A 19,087-nucleotide genomic window follows, 5' to 3' on the forward strand; every position below is an offset into this window, starting at 1 on the left:
TCTCCAGAAGGCATTAACTGCTCTGCTCACTTATGCCTGGGGAGAGAGTGTCTTAAAAACTTACTCCATGAACTGGAAATTTTTTGTTGTCAAGGACATGTCCCCAGAAATTTCTGAAAAAAGGCCAAGGCTGGAGTCACTAGGGGTAAATTGCATGGCAATTTATCTTTTCCCTAAAAAATGAATTTATTTTAAACAGGCTTTCTACTGTACTTATGTCAGTTTTGTCTTGGTATTACATCCAGGAGGAAAGTGAGCTGCAGCATTTAGAGAGCCATCCTCTGGGCTGGTAAAACACATCACACTTTGTGCTGAGGCCACAGAAACTGGAACACCCATCTTGGCTGCTCTTGGGCTGACCCCTCCAGCTGCCCTCTCTGGCTCAGGAGCACAGGGAAAGGAGAATTTTAATCGTGAGGGTCTCTGTAAGGTAAGCCATGGTGTGGTACTGCTGCTGCTGGAGCAGAGAGCCCTTATAAAGTCTGCAGTGGTAACAACCAGAGCCCAGACAGGAGAGATTGTTTAAGAGAGAATCATTTATTAGAAGATAGGAGGTTGTTACGTACAGATTCTGTCCTGCAAAAGTGTCCTGGTCAAGGATATGTCAGGGAGAACAAACCCCATGGAGCTGGCCCTGCTCTCACACAGAGATACTCAGACACAGCAGAGCTCTGCCAGGCCTGGCTGGCCCTGGGCTCAGCTGGGGGAGCCTGGGCACCACAGCACCCGTGGGTGTGCCACGGCACCCCTGGGTGTGCCACAGCGTCCCTGGGTGTGCCACAGCATGCCTGGGTGTGCCACGGCACCCCTGGGTGTGCCACAGCACCCCTGGGTGTGCCACAGCCTCCCTGGGTGTGCCACGGCATCCCTGTGGGTACCACAGCATCCCTGTGGGTACCACAGCACCCCTGGGTGTGCCACAGCATGCCCGGGTGTGCCACAGCATCCCCGGGTGTGCCACAGCGTCCCTGTGTGTGCCACAGCCTCCCTGGGTGTGCCACGGCATCCCTGGGTGTGCCACAGCACCCCTGTGGGTACCACAGCGTCCCTGGGTGTGCCACAGCGTCCCTGGGTGTGCCAGTGTCCCTGGGCACCACAGCATGCCTGAGCTAGCAGGAGGGTTTGCAGGGGGGCTGGGGGTGCAGGAGGGGCTGCAGGAGGGGCTGGGGCTGCAGGAGGGTTTGCAGGGGTGCAGGAGGGGCTGCAGGAGGGGCTGGGGGTGCAGGAGGGGCTGCAGGAGGGGCTGGGGGCGCAGGGGGGCTGCACGGGCTCTGCTCCTCCCTGGGCTCCCCCGGGCACAGCCCAGGCTGGCACTTGGCAGCGAGCTGCTCCCATCGTGCCAGCGAGGGACGGGGCTGAGCAAGAGGCCACGGAGACACAGCCGTGCTGAGGTAGCATGAGGAAAATCACACTGAGAAGCAACAAAGGTCTCTGTGCTGCAGAGAGAGCTGTCCCCTCTCTGGCCCAGCCCCAAAGCAGCAGCAGCAGGGGCAGAGCCCTGCACAGCCCCTGAGCAGCAGCTGTGCCAGGGCTGCCAAGGCAGCGGCGAGGGCTGTGCTCCTGCCTGCAGGGCTGCCCTGCTCTGGCCTGGGCAGGGTTTCTGTGCCAGCCCTGCGTGCTCTGGGCTCTGCCAGGGAAGCCCAGCTGTGTCAGACGCTGCTGAAGGCATCCCCACCCTGGCAATGCCAGGAGGGCCCAGGACCCCCATGTGCAGGTGCTCAGGGCTCACAGGGGCTGTGGGCTCGCAGCCACCGCAGCCCCCGGGCCTTCCCTCGCTCCAGGTGTGCATCTCCTGCACTCTGCCCCTCTGTGGCACAGCACAGCAGCTTTACCAGTGCCCCTGTGCTCTGACAGACCAGCAGCCAAACTGACATTTCCCCATTAGCAGGCTTCTCAAAGGAAGGTATTATCCAGGAGAAAATCTGTGTAACTTTCTAATGTGTGTGTGCTGAAATATTCCCCAAGGACATGCCACATTTAGCGGAAGGGCAGAGATGATCCAGACCCCCTGAGTTATCAGAACCTCTGGAGCAATCGTGACCACATCTGCAGTTTTTGAAGGATTTCTGCAGTGCTGGATGTGCTCCTACTCATTACCCTATGGAAAGGGGTGAGCTGGGGAAGCCTGCCCCTCCAAGAGCAGGCCAGAGCTCTTCACTTGCTATTTGCCATGAAACAACAAACCTGGAGGTTTGATCTGAAACAATCTCCTCCCCTCCCCTCTCAGCCCTGACCTTAAAGCTGGTTTAATTCCAGCTCAGACAGGGGGGAGGAACACAGAGCAGACAACAAAACATCTCACTTGCATTTCAGCCTAACATTTAGGGGCAGATTTTGCCTCCATTTCCATTATATTGTCTTCCAGAACTGGTTCTTCAGCCACCCAGGATGAAAACCTGTCCCTGCTAGGACTTCTTGGAACACCCTGACAAATGAAGCTCCCCTGTCAGAGCTGCAGAAAGCAAAGTTTTCCTGGAAAGTTTTTCTGCAGAGACAAAAGGCAGGAGAGAGAGATGCTCTCCCCTCAGGAGTGCTGAGCATCCCCAGGAGTGCTGAGCCTCCCCCAGGTGTGCTGAGCATCCCCAGGTGTGCTGAGCATCCCCAGGAGTGCTGGGCATTCTCCAGGTGTGCTGGGCATGCCCAGGAGTGCTGAGCATCCCCAGGAGTGCTGAGCCTCCCCCAGGTGTGCTGGGCATCCCCAGGTGTGCTGGGCATCCCCAGGAGTGCTGGGCATCTCCAGGTGTGCTGGGCATCCCCAGGTGTGCTGAGCATCCCCAGGAGTGCTGGGCATCCCCAGGTGTGCTGAGCATCCCCAGGAGTGCTGGGCATCCCCAGGTGTGCTGGGCATCCCCAGGTGTGCTGAGCATCCCCAGGAGTGCTGGGCATCCCCAGGAGTGCTGGGCATCCCCAGGAGTGCTGGGCATTCTCCAGGTGTGCTGGGCATCCCCAGGAGTGCTGGGCATCCCCAGGAGTGCTGGGCATTCTCCAGGTGTGCTGGGCATCCCCAGGAGTGCTGAGCATTCTCCAGGTGTGCTGGGCATCCCCAGGTGTGCTGGGCATCCCCAGGTGTGCTGGGCATCCCCAGGTGTGCTGAGCATTCCCCAGCAGAGCTGGAGCTGCCAGAGGGGCACACAGGGAGCAGGGGTGGCTCAGGGCAGCTCTGGGGCCAGCAGCAAAGCTCAGCTCAGCTCAGCACAGCTCAGCTCAGCTCAGCACAGCTCAGCTCAGCACAGCTCAGCTCAGCACAGCTCAGCTCAGCTCAGCTCAGCTCAGCACAGCTCAGCTCAGCTCAGCTCAGGGCTCATTCCTGAGGCCTGGGCACACCAAGTGTGGCTGTGTTTGAGTATCTCAGCTGGGCACATGCAGGACCAGCTCTGACAGTGCCCAAAACCAAAGAAAGTCTGAATTTCTGTATGTATGGCGTTACAGGGAATGACCTTCACACAGAAAGATTTTGAACATTAATTACAATTAATTTTGAACATTTTGTAACTTTATAATTTAATTGCCAACCCTTTTCCCTTCAAATTAACCATGGATGTACAGCATACAATCAAACAAGCTTTTTTAAAAAGTACATCTTAATATAAATAGTTTATTCAGTGCATGGTTGTGTATACAACAAATAATAAACAACTTTTTTGTACCAGGCAGAAAGCTGCCTGCACAGAACTAATTCAGTTTTGGAGCACAGAACCCAACGATGATTAATGCACAAAATCTGACACATCATGCAACTCTATGCCAATATTCCAACTTTCTCCCATGCAACAGACATGATGACCTAAATGGAAACCTAACTACAATTTTTAAAGGATTGTTTCCAATAGCAGTATAAGTATATGTTGTTTAGGGGTAACCTGTCCTAACGCTTCCTCCTACACAATACTCACGTGCCCGTTACAGTGAAAGGACTTTTACAAATAAGACGTTTCTTATAAAAAAATTAAGTCACCTTAATTCCACAGTTTCTGTCTTTAGAAAAGAAGCCACAACGATAGTTTAACATGACACACAAAATGGAATTAAGAGAAATCTACACTGGAGGATAATTTTATCCCTTTCTGTTAACCTCCACTTGGGATGACAGAACAACTCAATTCCTACAGACTGGGGTTAGCACAAGAACTTTACCAGAAACTACAAATCTATAAAAATTTATATTTCATTGTGTTTAAAACCACAAGAACACTGTTTGCTTGAGCCTGAGACACCAACTCTCAGTTCCAACCCTGAATTTTGAATTATTTTTTTTAAAGACATAGCTTTAAAGACCCATTGGAGTTCAGAAATCAAAAAGTTGCACTATTCCAAATTAAAGGATATATTTTTTTTATCAAGCCTTAGATATAAAACGGTAAGCCAAGGAAACAACAGAGTTTACGTATTTGTTTTTTGTTTGCCCCTATAAAACATACAAGCATTAAAATTTCCTTTGAAGAGCAAAAGTGGTCTTTTTCTGAGTTGGAAAGCAAATTCTTATCAGCAGTGAATGCTGTGAAATGTTTTCGTTTCGTTTTCCACAAAGCATAGGAGAGAGAGAGAAAAAGAGAGAAAGAAAAAGTGAGAGAGAGAAAGAGCTGGACATTTCTTCTCGGAGGCTTTCCCACAGCTGTGTGTGCTGCTGTCCAACTGCCTTGTGGTGTGCACAAGCACATTCTACATGCCTGGGGGTTATCCTCTGCCAACCAGAAGATCTAATGGCTGATAAACGGGTGACCTATGCGAGCTGGTGCCTTGTCCTGGGCACCTGAGGGCTTGGATGAAAGACTGCGAGTAAGAATTCAACTGCATCCAGAGGTAAGGTTCTTTAGAGAGCACTTGGCTGGCCTCAACCTGGCTACGTGGACTCGTTCTGGCTCATGGATTTACCCCCGTTTAGCACTCCTGAAACGCTTCTGCTCTTTGTTGGGGTCCCACTTCCAGACCTGGAGAACTCTGTGAGATCGTGGAGGGAAGGCTCTTTGTACATGGCCACTGCAAGGCAAGAGAGAGCAGAACATCAGCACAGCTGGGCTGGGCAAAGCCCAGCTCTGGCACGCTGGCATTGCTCAGCCACCTGCAGTGCCACAATGCAAGGAGAGAAACACCCAGGGCAGGGAGACCCCCTCCATTTCAAACACTCCCTGAGAACCTGAGACCCTCCTGGATGGACATTTCACAGAAGGGGAAAACCACTCCTCCCTCTCCCATGCACTTACACAGCCCTGCAGCACAGAGCTAAGCTGACAAAAATCAGCATTTCCTTACAAACAGAGAAGAAGCACTGTCAATAGTTGTGATTTAACCTGTTGGAACTCTGCTGAGACAAACACCACGTTACAGAACATTACACTCCTGTTATGTAAGCAGCTGGACACATCAAATATGCATGCACAGGAATTAAACACAGCACAGTATCAGTTCAGATAAATGGAGCAAACCCAAGCAATTACCTTTTAAGGGTTTTGGAAGAAAGTGTGCTGCAGGTTTATTTTTCTTCACGTGGTTTCCTTTCATTATTTCTCCTTCTTTGTTAAGACCCAAATACCAACCCCGGCCAGACTGTTGCTGTCTGTAGATCATTGAGGAATATGTCACATAGTAGTTTTCAAATACTGATTCTTTGAACTTGCATTCAGGTGTAAAATGTTCCTGTAAGAAAGCAACAGATCAATATGTGCAAATTTCACATCAGTTAATGAAAAAACATCCAACATCCACTGCTTTCTGAATGGTTAGAAGTCATACCTCTCATCCTCAACCATCCAGTTATGAAACATGGGTCCTACAAGTATTAACAAAGGAGTAACACAATTTGAAACCTGTGAAATGATGCTGTGAGCAGCTCTAAGTAGACTGTAATAAGATCTGTGTGAAGGATGGGTAAAAAGTCAGAGCATTTATTGATTGGTGCAGCTAATGGATGTCAGGCAGACAGGAGCTGTGTGCCCTGGGAGCAGCTGTGGTGCAGCCCTGCAGGCAGGAGAGCCCAGGGAGAGCTTTGGGCACCAATGCTGCCCTCAGCTGAGTGAGGCACAGGGGCAGGGCAGAGCCCACATGCAGCACTGAATGGTTTCTGTCCCTAAGCCCAACATGCAGCACTGAATGGTTTCTGTCCCTAAGCCCAACAGCCCTGGCTCCTTCGGCCTTTGGACGCCACCAGTCCTGGCCCCATCTCACCTGTGCACTCTGAAATATGAAAGGGGAAGGGTTTGGTCTCTGTTACCATCTCAGCCGTGCCTCAGTGTGCACCCCAGGGCAGCCAGATGTTTGCTGGGCTCCCCTTGTGAAGGCAGCCAGCTGCAGGGGAGCTGCCCTGGTGCTGACAGTACCCCACAGAGGCGTGAAAGGAAGGAGAAAAATTGTGCTTGTATAATGATTGTAATTTTGACTTTAAAATACCACAGGAAATTAAATGTCTCAGGAGCTTAAGATATTCTTATCTAGTTTCTAAAATATTCTCATGTGAGAAAAGGATGGTATTAAAAAAAAAAAAAGAAACCCACCACTCTGCATTTTCTGCACATCTTTTGCCATTTTGTCTTTACAAGAGAAAGAAAAAAGCTCCCATTCTCTGACTGGCATTTGCTTCAACAAAGAATGTGAAGCAAGCAATTTTCTTCTTTTTTTCCTTTAAGCTAATTGGTTGTTATTTAGTTAATTGACAATTGGTTTCAATTGCTGTCAAATAGGGACAGTCATTGCATTTTTGTAAGATCTCTGCATAAAAGCCTTCCCTCACTGTTCTCTGCCCAGCACCAGCCATGGTAACAAAGACTATTGCAAGGGTATCATCCAATTAGCAGCAAAATGGGAAACTGCAGTGCTCCCACTGGCAGATGATGGTTTATGTACAGTAATTTGGAGCTGTTTTGGGTACAAAAGGCCTGATTGTACACAGCAGCAGAGGGGTCAGACTGCAAACAGAACCCCAACATTTCCTCTGGAGCTCTCAGGCTCACCTCAGAGTGAGCAGCAGCCCTGCAGGAGCTGGATCCTCTTGACAAACAGAAACACACCTCTCCATAACACACCCAGTTACCAGACACATTCCCTGCCAGGTGTTGGGCCCCAGAGCAGAGCCCCTCATGCCCAGGGCTGGCAGAGCCCCTTTGCTGGGTGCCCTTTCTGCAGGCTGGCACATTCCCTATTCCCTGCCAGGCGTTTGGGCCCCAGAGCAGAGCCCCTCGTGCCCTGGGCTGGCAGAGCCCCTTTGCTGGGTGCCCTTTCTGCAGGCTGGCACCTGCAGCTCAGCAAGGGGCCCTGGCATCCCTGCCCAGCCCCAGAGGCTCTGCCTGCCCCTGGCAGCCCCCGAGAGCTGCTCAGCCCTGCAGGCAGGCTCCGAGTGAGGGAGGAAGGGCAGCACGGGGCATCCCAGAGCACGTGGGTTTCTCTGAGCCTGGCAATGCCAGCCCTCCATCAGCACACAGTTCAGGGTACAGAGCAGAGCAGCAGCTGCACACTGGCCATCCTGCCATCTCTGCTGTAAATTCTGTACCAAGCCACTGAGCAAGAGCTTGCTCAAGTCAGGAGAGGGCTGAGCCCCAGTTAACACCAACACTTCCCAGCTCACACAGCCAAGCCCATGGAGGATTTATAAACACAAGTGTTCAATTCCAAGGCCAGGTTTTCCCTGTCTCTCAGCTGTCCTTTCAGTCCATCCTTGCAATGAAAACAATGCCAACGAGTTCTGGAAAGTCCAGTGGTATGGATGCGTTATTACACAAAACAGATGAAAAGAATTCTTTCTGTGAAACAGTATTTCCATCTCTGCTTACCTCAAAAGTCACAGATGATGGCACCTAAATGAGAATAACATTAACAATAAACTGCAGTCACTCAAGCCCCTCACACATCCACCCTTAATTCTGAATGAATGAATGAATAAATAAAAGGGAAAAGACAGTGCTGGATTCTCTGTAGTCGTGACTCAGCCATGCTCAAGCAAGCAGGAAAATGAACTGTCAGGGGCTGCTTCTTGGTTTTGAGCTGATCAGCTGAGCTACTGAAAGGTTCCTTCATGAACAAATCTCTACCTGCATTGAACATGTGAAAAATAATTAAAAGTAATAATTTGGTGTATGATAATATGGAAAAAAGGCCTTGTGGCCTTTTTTATACACTTAAGAGTAGCTGTATTTCCAGACAGCTGACTAGATTACAACTGAAATAATTCAGGCTACATTACAGAATGTAGCCTGAAAGCTAAAATATCATAAAAGCCAATCTGGAATTCTTCCTGCTCTGTTTGTACAGAAGACATATCTGAGGCCAAAACCCCTCCAAATTATCAGCCATCACAGCCACCCACTCTGCAGGACTGCAGGTTAATGATTCTGTGCTCCCAATGGGTCTGGAGCAGGAATTCAGCCTCCCAGGACCCACAAGGGGCACCTGGGTGTGAGGAAGGGGTCCAGAGCCCCTTGCTGGGAGGGCTCTTGCTCAGAACAGGGGCAGGAGAAGGTGTTTGCTCTCTGCCCTTTACTGCATCCTGAATTTGCACTGTGGATACCATCAGCAGGGCCACCACCAAATTCTTCCAGTCGTGAGGGCAGGACTGGGTTTGTTCAATATTTCTCCCACCACAGGTCGAATATCCTGCAGCAGGATATTAAAACAATCCCAGATTGTTCAAATACTGTTCTGGGATTGTTCAATCCCAGATAGAACAAACCCTACAGCAGTTTATTAGAACAATCACAGATTTTGTTCAGATGGATTTAGTGCTAGAGGCATGAGTAAACAGCAAGAAAAGAAAATTGAACTTTGAAAAGTATTCAAGAAAAGTATTGTGTACTTGGGAAACTTGGAAAATGTTCTTATATATTGAGCATGTAATTATATTCCTTGTGATCAATGACTATGTCTGTGTACAGGATTTATCCTTTATTTTCTCCACTTAATGAAAATTGGATTTTTTTCCCTCCATATCCCAATTTCTTTCAGAACTATAATGTAGCCCAGGATTCCATTTTATAATCATGAATTTTTGAAGGAGCCTCGTTAGGGCTCCAGAGTAGTGATTTTCTGCACCAGTGAGCCTGCCTTTTTTTATTAACAGAGATTGATTTTCCCCATCTTGGCATGTGAAGTTCCAGGGTGTATCCTCTGGACCATCACCCCGTAATGTGCAGTGCTATCAGCAGCACAGATGGGAACCCTTCAGCTTTCCTGTTATCAGGAGGAAAAGCTTTTAAGTCCCCAGTGTGAGCAGTGTGAGAAGCCGGGATTTCCTGAGCCCCAGAAGCCATTTGCTGCAGCAATGGAAAATGACAATTACCTTCCAGCAATGCATTTTGTATCACAGAATCACAGAATTTTCAAGACTGGAAGGGACCTATAAGATCATCTAGTCCAGCCGATGTTCTAACTGTTCAACTAGATCATGGCAGCAAGTGCCACATCCAGTCTTTTTTTAAATTCTTCAAGGGATGATGCCTCCACCACCTCACTGGGTAAATGCTACAGACAAACTACCAGCTGGTTTGGGGAACGATTCCCCTGGAGTTCACTTCAAGGTATGCCACAGGCATACCTAGGCCCAGGTATGGCCATACAACCACAGAAGGCAGAAAATTAGATCAAAAATTATACAGCGAAGAGACACTGAATTTACTCAAGAAAACAACTTAATGACTGGAGTGATAGGGAGGCAAAGCCTTCTGGAGAGTGATCCCAAACAACTCCACAGAATGGATTTTCCTTATTGGTAGTGCAATGAGCAGGAATTTATCAAGTGAAACACAAACCATCAGTGCTCTGAAAAATTATTTAGTGCAAAGCTCCTGTGAAGAGTACAATGGAGCCCAAGGAAGCAGCTGGATAACCAGGATCTCCAGAGAAAGATTTCAGGTTGTCACTAGCTATTCTCTGAATCCATGAGAAAAGCACTGAAAAGAGCCTCTAATGATTCCCTTGACATCATTCCTTCACACAGTAAATCAAATGCACAAATTCAGGGGAAAATGCCCACAATGAGCTGAAGCAGAAAACATATTAATTACAAATACAGAGATTCAGAGGTGTGAATTCTGTTCATTGCTCTTTTTCTACCCTTATCAGTGACTCAGTTGAGCAAAAGTCTCCCTCTTTGCCAGGTTTTTCAGTGGCCTTGAGGCCCATCAATAACCAACTATTTGGAGCTGGGTGCGTCACCCCAGCGCGCTCTGCCCATCAGGATGTGCTGCTGGTGAGCCAAGGGAAACACAGAGACTGTAAACAAGGCTGAATTTAACTGAGACAGGAACTATGCAGAATCATATTATTGCTCCCCTGTCCTTTGGTGATGCTTCACTTTACAGCTGTGCTGATAAACCAAAGCATTCCTTAACTGGGGCAGGAGAACTAAGGCGTGACACATACAGAAGGAAGGCACTCTTCTGATTGCTGCAGGGGAAATTAATCCTGCTGGAAAAAAACCTGTAATGGGGCTTAAAACGTCTGCAAGATGCCCAGGAATCCACCTCAGAGAAGTCAAACACAGGTCCCTGTCCTAATCCATCCCACCAAGCTTTGACATACAATTTACTTGGTAGGAAGAAGGACAGAAGACCCGCTTTACCCCAAATTCTTCTCTTGGACAGAAGACCCACTTTACCCCACATTCTTCTGTTCTGCATCATGCTTACCTTGATGATGCTGGAAGCATTATAGAGGGAAACCTCTGCCATTACCTGAATGATCAAGTGCTATTTTAATCCATTCCAATGCTTGCACCCACCCTATTTCAATTTCTGCAGCTTTACGAGGAGCACTCAGGTCACTGAGGCACCCAGGCAGCTGCAGCAGGGGCCTCTGTGTGCAGGTATCAGTGTGGAACACACACCTGAGCCCACTGGAGCATCACTCCAGCAGCCTTGGGGCTGTGCCAGCTGCTGAATCCTGCTCCCACTGAAAACTACCAGAGAACTCCCTTTTCCTCTCAGCAGGCTCTCAGTTCTCCCCAGAGCAGCCAATGCTTTTCATAATTTTCCTAAGCTCATTATCTCTGTTCCCTGCCACAGCGGCTTCCACAGGTGAATCCAGCACTGTGGAAAACATATTTAAAATGTGTCTGCTGGCTTTTTTTATCATAAGCACACTTCTCTTTTATTTTTTTACAGATTTCTACTCTCAGCTTTTAGTTTTGGAAAACAGCAAATAAAAGTACTCGGTGTGCCTCTTCTGTGCCATTCATTACCCCACATCTCTCCATCGTGCCTCTGCTTATTCATCTCTTGTCTTAACTAAGCAGGCCTAATCTTTTCAAATCTCTTCTCATATGAAAGTTACTCAGTGCCTTTAATAATTTTCATTACCCTTCACTGAATTCTTTCTTTTCCTCTATCATCTCCAGAACTGAAACACAACATTTAAGAAGAGGCTGCACCATTGAGTTGTGTAACAGAGGTATCTTCAGTCATTTGTCTTATGACAAAGTAAAATGGACTTTGTTGCTCAACCTCACTGTTGTGCATCTGTAGAAAAGTTCTCTATCTTTTCAATTGCGTCTCTGATAAATATAGTACAGTGTTATGGTATTTCTGACCCTCTGATTAGTCAGTGTAGCCAAGCTTAAATATTAAAGGAAGGGAGAAAGAAGCAAAAGCAGCTTGAACAGGTTTCTTCCCCAGAACTAGAGCAGAGAGCCCTAAAGATGCTAAGCAACTATTTCATAACAAATCCATTATTACATAGGTAACCTGCCAGACACTGCAATCAGATTTCTAGCAGTTATAATTGACATCAAATCCTGGTATTGTCAAATCTCCCCAACACAGCTGTTGAGCAGAATGTGCTCAACCCCCCCTGGCACTCGTGCAGCCCAGCCCGGGGCTCCCCATGCCCAGCCAGGCTCTGAGGAGCAGCAGGGCTGCTCAGGGCACAGGGGGATTCACTGCTGCTCCTGGGAGATGGAAGAGATCTCTGACTGACACCCATGACTTCATGCACATTTATCTTAAAGGGCTGGAAACAATGATCTAATCAGTGTTTGCAGCAAGCTCTAAATCTCTCTGTTTAATTACAAGCAGGGCCATGATCCCTGCTGCAGTGGATGCTCCTAAATTCTCTGGAAAATCAAGAAATCACACAGAGCTTCTTCCCTTCTGGGGAAGAGCAGCAGAATGAGCAGGAGGGGACAGTGCAGTACCCTCCTGTGGGAGCAGGGCTAGCAGGGGAATCTACAGGGAACACAGCCTGGCTGTGCCAGTGCAGCTGGGCCAGTCCATGGTCCATGGCAGAGGGATCCCCTCTGCTGCTCTCTGCTGAGTGCCATCCTGTGCTCCTGGGACAGAGCTCAGCCTGTGCTGTACCCTCCTGTGGGAGCAGGGCTAGCTGGGGATGCTGTCTGTGCCAGCCTGGGCCAGTCCATGGCAGAGGGATCCCCTCTGCTGCTCTCTGCTGAGTGCCATCCTGTGCTCAGCCCAGCCCTCCCCAGCCTGCAGCAGCTTCTGCTGACACTGGAGAAGAAGGATGGGGTCTGCAGCAGAGGAAGAGCTCAGCTGCTGCTGAACGAGCTCTTTTTCTGCACACCAGCAATTGCCTCTGCTCAGTGACTGTGAGAGGCTGCAAGAGGAAGATAAATACCAGCAGGAGCTGCAGGGAAGGGATAATGCCACACTACATCACTCAGCTCCTGCCGGGCTGTCAGCTGAGGGTGCTCCACAGCAAGAGCCAGCCCTGCCCTCTCTGCTCTCCAGCTCAGCCATCCCTCGGGTGCCCAGCACAGCTGTGTCCCTCTGCTGGCAGCCCCAGCAGTGCCCCTGTGCTGTGCCCACGCTGCCCTGGGCACTGCCTGTGCTGCAGCTGCTGCTCAGAGGAGCCTCCCCTACAGCAACACTGCCAGACCTATTTTGGGAACCCCCTGGAAAGCTTTGTGAAGTAATACATGCAGCAGAGGTTTTGCACTAGGATTATATACTAAAAATTGACACCAAATAACAGGCCTATTAATTAATATTAGCCTATTAATATTAGGCTTTTTTCTGAAGCATTACACTGCAAGCATAATTGTTAATATGGATAAAGTCAGTGTTGGGAAACTTAAGCAGGACATTATGCTCAACAAAAGCAGTGTCTCCTTCAGAACCTGATCCAAAATGTGTTTTAACCAAGGCAAATGTTACCCACCCCTTCACTGCATTTTGGTCAGCTCCTAATGTTCAGGTAGCCTGCAAAGACACACAGCCCTCTTGCTTTAAGAAACCTAGCATATTTGATATTTGTCACTATTCATTCAGCTTGCTTAATACAAAGTGTAAATATAAAAACTGAGCTTATTAATAATGTGAATGTCAGAGATTCAAGGAACTGGTTAGCTGCATCCTGACCAAAGCAGCACCTCTGTCTGACCAAATGGTAATGAGACCTTTCCAAATGGGCTTGATTTACTGAAATCTGCTCATTCATGCATGCCATGGGTGGATGACTTCAAACCTCAGCAGGCTGGCAGTGCCAGGGCATTACTGGCAGCCAAACTCTGCTTCTTGATACAGAGCATGATGCTCTTGGAGTCTGTGCACCCTCACAGCTCCCTGCATGATGCCATTGACCATATGCTGTTAAGGATCTCGGAGGGATGTTTGTATCAGAGATGGCAGCTCATTGGGAGATCTGAGAGATTTCAGATGGCAAAACCTTTAGTAACAGGGTAATAAAGGATTATACATGGGAGATGAGGTACAAAGTGGCCCTTCACTTGAGAGCTGATGCTGACTGGTAGAACACATTTGCTTCAGCAAGTGGAGACCCCACCTACAAAGGGACACAGGCAGAAAACAGCTAAATCTCTCTGTAAATGACATATACACACCTTGTGAGCAATTTCTGTTTTGGGGAAGTTTTCCAGCACTTGTATGTCCTCTTAGCAGGCCTCCAGCGAGCCACTGGAGCCAAGAAATAGCCCTGACCTTCCAGGAGACAGCCTGAGCACACAGATAAGCTCCAAAGCTCTGGTTTCTCTCTCCCACAGTGATAGGGACTTTGCAAAGGCCTGTCACTTGGCTGCTTTATGGCTCCCTGCTGCCCCTGGGCTGTGCAAAAGATTACTCTGGAGCCAGACTTTTGGGAGACACCATGCTGCTGTTGTCTAAGCAGCAGAGGAGAAACAGGTCCCTGCTAAAACACTTGCAAACCTAATTTAAACCTGGAAGGCACCCAAATGTCTCTGGGAGGTACAATTTAAAACCCTGACCTGAGATAGCCTGGACTGCAATCACAGATTTCTGGGAATGCTGCGGGACACTTGCTCCATGAATCAAACACTGCAGATCTCTGTATTATAACCTTTCCACAGGAGAGCTGTTCTGAGTTCTCTCACAGTGAAAAAACTAGAAAAACACTAAATTCAAACATAGGTATGACCACTACCTGACTTAGATAGCTACTCCACCGTGTCCATGTCCATCCCCATCTCCATCTCCCTGACAGTGCTACCCGTTGAACAGACAGGGAGCTCCCTGAAAGGATTTAGGAGGGTTTGAGTGAAATCTCTGTCCCTGAATCACACAGAAAGGTGAACGATGTGAGCACTTTGATTTGAGAACTAGAGCTTGTGTCTCTGCCTCAGAAAGTTCTAAGCACAGTTGAAACAAAGAGCTGGCAGGACATTACCAGATGCTGGGTGCTGTACCACAAGGAGGAATCTGAAAGCCAGGTGCCAGGGTTGCTTTGGAAAGCACTGCTGTATTTCTGCTGAGGTATCTGAGGGGCCTGGGATGAGCTGTGGCTCTGAGCTGTGGCTCTCCACGTGCAGCCACAGCCCGTGCAGCCAGCCTGCAGCCAGCACAGCACAGCAAAGCCAGCCTGCAGCTGAAGCACAAGGTGAGCCTGTCCATCACCACAGGTGATCATCTCTCCATTTCCCCCGCCTCATCTCCCATCCCACTGGCCAGGGATCCCTTCCCTGCTCCCTGGCCAGCCTGTGCCCAGAGGGAGCAGCTGCTGTGTTACAGCAGCACCACCCAAAATCATCATCTGAGCAGGGACTCTGCACTTTCATTACAGTGCAATGTTCCTAGAATTAGTCCTAGGTGGCTTTGCCTAGGATTAATTGGGTCTACAAATTAATTACTTTCTTTCTGCAGGTTTTAGCAGTTTGTCTGCTGGTCTCCTGTCTTTTTAAGCTCCTGCTGGTGAGATGCAGCTCTTCACTTCAGTGTCTCCCACCACTGGATGTTGTTATGGAAAAGCAGCTGCTGGCAGAGCTGCAAACACAGCCAGGAAAGCCCAGAATGCAAACTGGAAAATGATGAGGAAGAAAAGGATTCATTTCCTCCCCTAGATTTTGCAAAGCCATTACCTGTTTTTGAATGGCATTTCCAATTCGACACTGGGAACTGCTGAAGCATTTACATAAGAATGCAAAAATGCACACATTATCACTGCAGGAAGCACTTAAAATTTAAGATAATTATATAGTATGGAAACCATTTCAAAGGACTCAAACAAAATAACAACTAATTCTAGAGAGTCACCCTTTAAGATGATTATTACTCTGCACTGCTGCTGATCTCCCACTAAAAAAATCCTTCTCTTTACAATTATATACACATTATAAATTCCTACTTTGTTCTTCCACCATCAAGCTCCTACAGCTGCCAGTGACAAATTTGCATCCTGTGAGAGCATAACTAGACAAGCAGAGTCTCCCCAGCGGGAGCAGAGGTGAAGCACAGGACTGCCAGGGTCGGGCCACCCTCCCCTCCTGGGCTCCTGCAGCACAGGGCAATTCTGGCAGGACCTGCCCCTGCTCTGCTGTGCCCCCAGCAGCCACAGCAGGAACGCCAGGCTGGACTCAGCAGCCAGGGTGACCAACAGGGACCTTGGGGAGCCCCTGAGCCCCCATCCCTGCTGCTGTGCTTGCAGCCAGGGCAGCCTATGGAACCTGCCTGCTGCTCCTCACCCCTGCAAGGTAACAGAAAGCAGGAAAAAAGCATTCAGCCAGCTGCTTTCCAGACCAAACCGTCCCATCTCAGCTGAGGAAAGCGGCCATGGGAAGGCAGAAGCACACCTGTGGGGTGGGACCGTTCTGCCCCAGCAGCCTCTGTCCAGCCCCTGCTCCCACTCCCCACAGCCTCCTGCCCCACTGCTGCCATTCTGTCTTTTCCACAAGTGTCCCAGGGAAAAAGATAAAGCATTCTGCCCAGCTCTATTGCTCAAAGCAAACTCATCTGGGGAAAAACTTATCTGCCAAAGCCTAATATGTTTTTATTGGATATCTGCTAAGAGAGATTTACAGAAGCTCATGCCAAAGTCAAACTCTACTTTTTTTTCCCCCACAGCAAGGGCAAAAGCACAAACTGAACTCAGAGCAAATGAAATCTTCTTGTCTCAGATATTACGGAGACTTAACAAAGTCCCATACTAAGTCTCTGACTTAATGGACAACAGAAAGTGTTTTCTGAGTCTAATTATTGGAAATAACAGCAGTGAAAAGAGCTGGAACTTTCCCCACAAATTTCAGCCTGGGAAACAAAATTGGATATCTTTAAAATCTTGTATTTGGACGAAGTACAGAGTAAATTAGAGCAGTATCTGTAATGGGAAGTGCAGCCACCCCATTGATAGGTGCTGGGCTCCTGCAGGTTTTCCACACAACTGTGTCAAACAAAGCAGAGCACTGGAGGTCACTGCTGCCGCTGGAACCTGAGCAGTGCTGACAAAAGACAGAAGAGCCAAGTGATGGTGTAGATGTGACCTGTGGGCAGCACCTGCTCTGAGCTCTCCCTCCAGCCAGCCCCATGTGGGGCCAGACCCTGCAGCTGCCAAATTCCAGGGCCAGAGCCAGCTCAGGGACAGCCTGGGAGCTGAGCACACAGGAACAGCCACCAGCAACTGCAGTGCCCTGCTCTGGCACAACTGCAGTGCCCTGCTCTGGCACACTGGAACAGCCACCAGCAACTGCAGTGCCCTGCTCTGGCACACTGGAACAGCCAACACCAACTGCAGTGCCCTGCTCTGGCACACTGGAACAGCCACCAGCAACTGCAGTGCCCTGCTCTGGCACACTGGAACCAGCACCAGCAACTGCAGTGCCCTGCTCTGGCACACTGAAACCAGCAACCCCAACTGCAGTGCCCTGCTCTGGCACACTGGAACAGCCACCAGCAACTGCAGTGCCCTGCTCTGGCACACTGGAACCAGCAACAGCAACTGCAGTGCCCTGCTCTGGCACACTGGAACAGCCACCACCAACTGCAGTGCCCTGCTCTGGCACACTGGAACAGCCACCACCAACTGCAGTGCCCTGCTCTGGCACACTGAAACCAGCAACCCCAACTGCAGTGCCCTGCTCTGGCACACTGGAACAGCCACCACCAACTGCAGTGCCCTGCTCTGGCACACTGAAACCAGCAACCCCAACTGCAGTGCCCTGCTCTGGCACACTGGAACAGCCACCACCAACTGCAGTGCCCTGCTCTGGCACACTGAAACCAGCAACCCCAACTGCAGTGCCCTGCTCTGGCACACTGGAACAGCCACCACCAACTGCAGTGCCCTGCTCTGGCACACTGGAACAGCCACCACCAACTGCAGTGCCCTGCTCTGGCACACTGGAACAGCCACCACCAACTGCAGTGCCCTGCTCTGGCACACTGAAACCAGCAACCCCAACTGCAGTGCCCTGCTCTGGCACACTGGAACAGCCACCACCAACTGCAGTGCCCTGCTCTGGCACACTGAAACCAGCAACCCCAACTGCAGTGCCCTGCTCTGGCACACTGGAACAGCCAACAGCAACTGCAGTGCCCTGCTCTGGCACACTGGAACAGCCACCACCAACTGCAGTGCCCTGCTCTGGCACACTGGAACCAGCAACCCCAACTGCAGTGCCCTGCTCTGGCACACTGGAACAGCCAACAGCAACTGCAGTGCCCTGCTCTGGCACACTGGAACAGCCAACAGCAACTGCAATGCCCTGCTCTGGCACAACTGCAGTGCCCTGCTCTGGCACACTGGAACAGCCACCACCAACTGCAGTGCCCTGCTCTGGCACAACTGCAGTGCCCTGCTCTGGCACACTGGAACAGCCACCAGTAACTGCAGTGCCCTGCTCTGGCACAACTGAAACAGCCACCAGTAACTGCAGTGCCCTGCTCTGGCACACTGGAACAGCCACCACCAACTGCAGTGCCCTGCTCTGGCACACTGGAACAGCCACCACCAACTGCAGTGCCCTGCTCTGGCACACTGAAACCAGCAACCCCAACTGCAGTGCCCTGCTCTGGCACACTGAAACAGCCACCACCAACTGCAGTGCCCTGCTCTGGCACACTGGAACAGCCACCAGCAACTGCAGTGCCCTGCCCTGGCACACTGGAACCAGCAACCCCAACTGCAGTGCCCTGCCCTGGCACACTGGAACAGCCACCACCAACTGCAGTGCCCTGCTCTGGCACACTGGAACAGCAACCCCAACTGCAGTGCCCTGCTCTGGCACACTGGAACCAGCAACCCCAACTGCAGTGCCCTGCTCTGGCACACTGAAACCAGCAACACCAACTGCAGTGCCCTGCTCTGGCACACTGGAACAGCCAACAGCAACTGCAGTGCCCTGCTCTGGCACACTGGAACAGCCAACACCAACTGCAGTGCCCTGCTCTGGCACACTGAAACCAGCAACCCCAACTGCAGTGCCCTGCTCTGGCACACTGAAACAGCCACCACCAACTGCAGTGCCCTGCTCTGGCACACTGGAACAGCCACCACCAACTGCAGTGCCCTGCTCTGGCACACTGAAACAGCCACCACCAACTGCAGTGCCCTGCTCTGGCACACTGGAACAGCCACCAGCAACTGCAGTGCCCTGCTCTGGCAGACAACAGTGATTACACCTGTTGGAAGTAATGAATGTTTGCACTCCGCAGTGAGAACGAGGATGACTAAATAATATCTGAGTGTAATCACATTACCATACTGAAGTGTGCACAGAGAAAATAGTTTTTAAGAGATTCACTTTCCCTGCTCCCAGCAGCTGCAGCCAGTGTGATGCAAGAATGCTGAGAGCTGAATTACTTCTGCAGACATGAAAATGATTTATATATTTTTAAATAAATAATGTGATTTATGAAAAAAAAGACTTATAACCTAAGAATTGAATGATGTATAGACTAGTTCATCATTG

General features: G+C 49.9%; 1 protein-coding gene across 3 annotated transcripts in view; it reads right to left on the reverse strand.

Annotated features, from left to right (window-relative positions):
- Positions 1-3,548: 3,548 nt before the first annotated feature.
- Positions 3,549-19,087, reverse strand: part of FGF13 (fibroblast growth factor 13) — a 194,121-nt gene continuing 178,582 nt past the window's right edge. For all 3 annotated transcript variants that reach the window (XM_058032604.1, XM_058032606.1, XM_058032605.1), the window contains 2 exons: positions 5,436-5,634; positions 3,549-4,977 (listed from right to left, as the gene is read on the reverse strand). In XM_058032604.1, coding sequence (XP_057888587.1) covers positions 4,841-4,977; positions 5,436-5,634 — 336 coding nt within the window. In that variant the 3' untranslated portion in view covers positions 3,549-4,840. The remainder of the gene's footprint in view (positions 4,978-5,435; positions 5,635-19,087) is intronic.

Source organism: Melospiza georgiana, chromosome 12 (assembly GCF_028018845.1).
Source record: "Melospiza georgiana isolate bMelGeo1 chromosome 12, bMelGeo1.pri, whole genome shotgun sequence".
NCBI classification, from domain to species: Eukaryota; Metazoa; Chordata; class Aves; order Passeriformes; family Passerellidae; genus Melospiza; species Melospiza georgiana.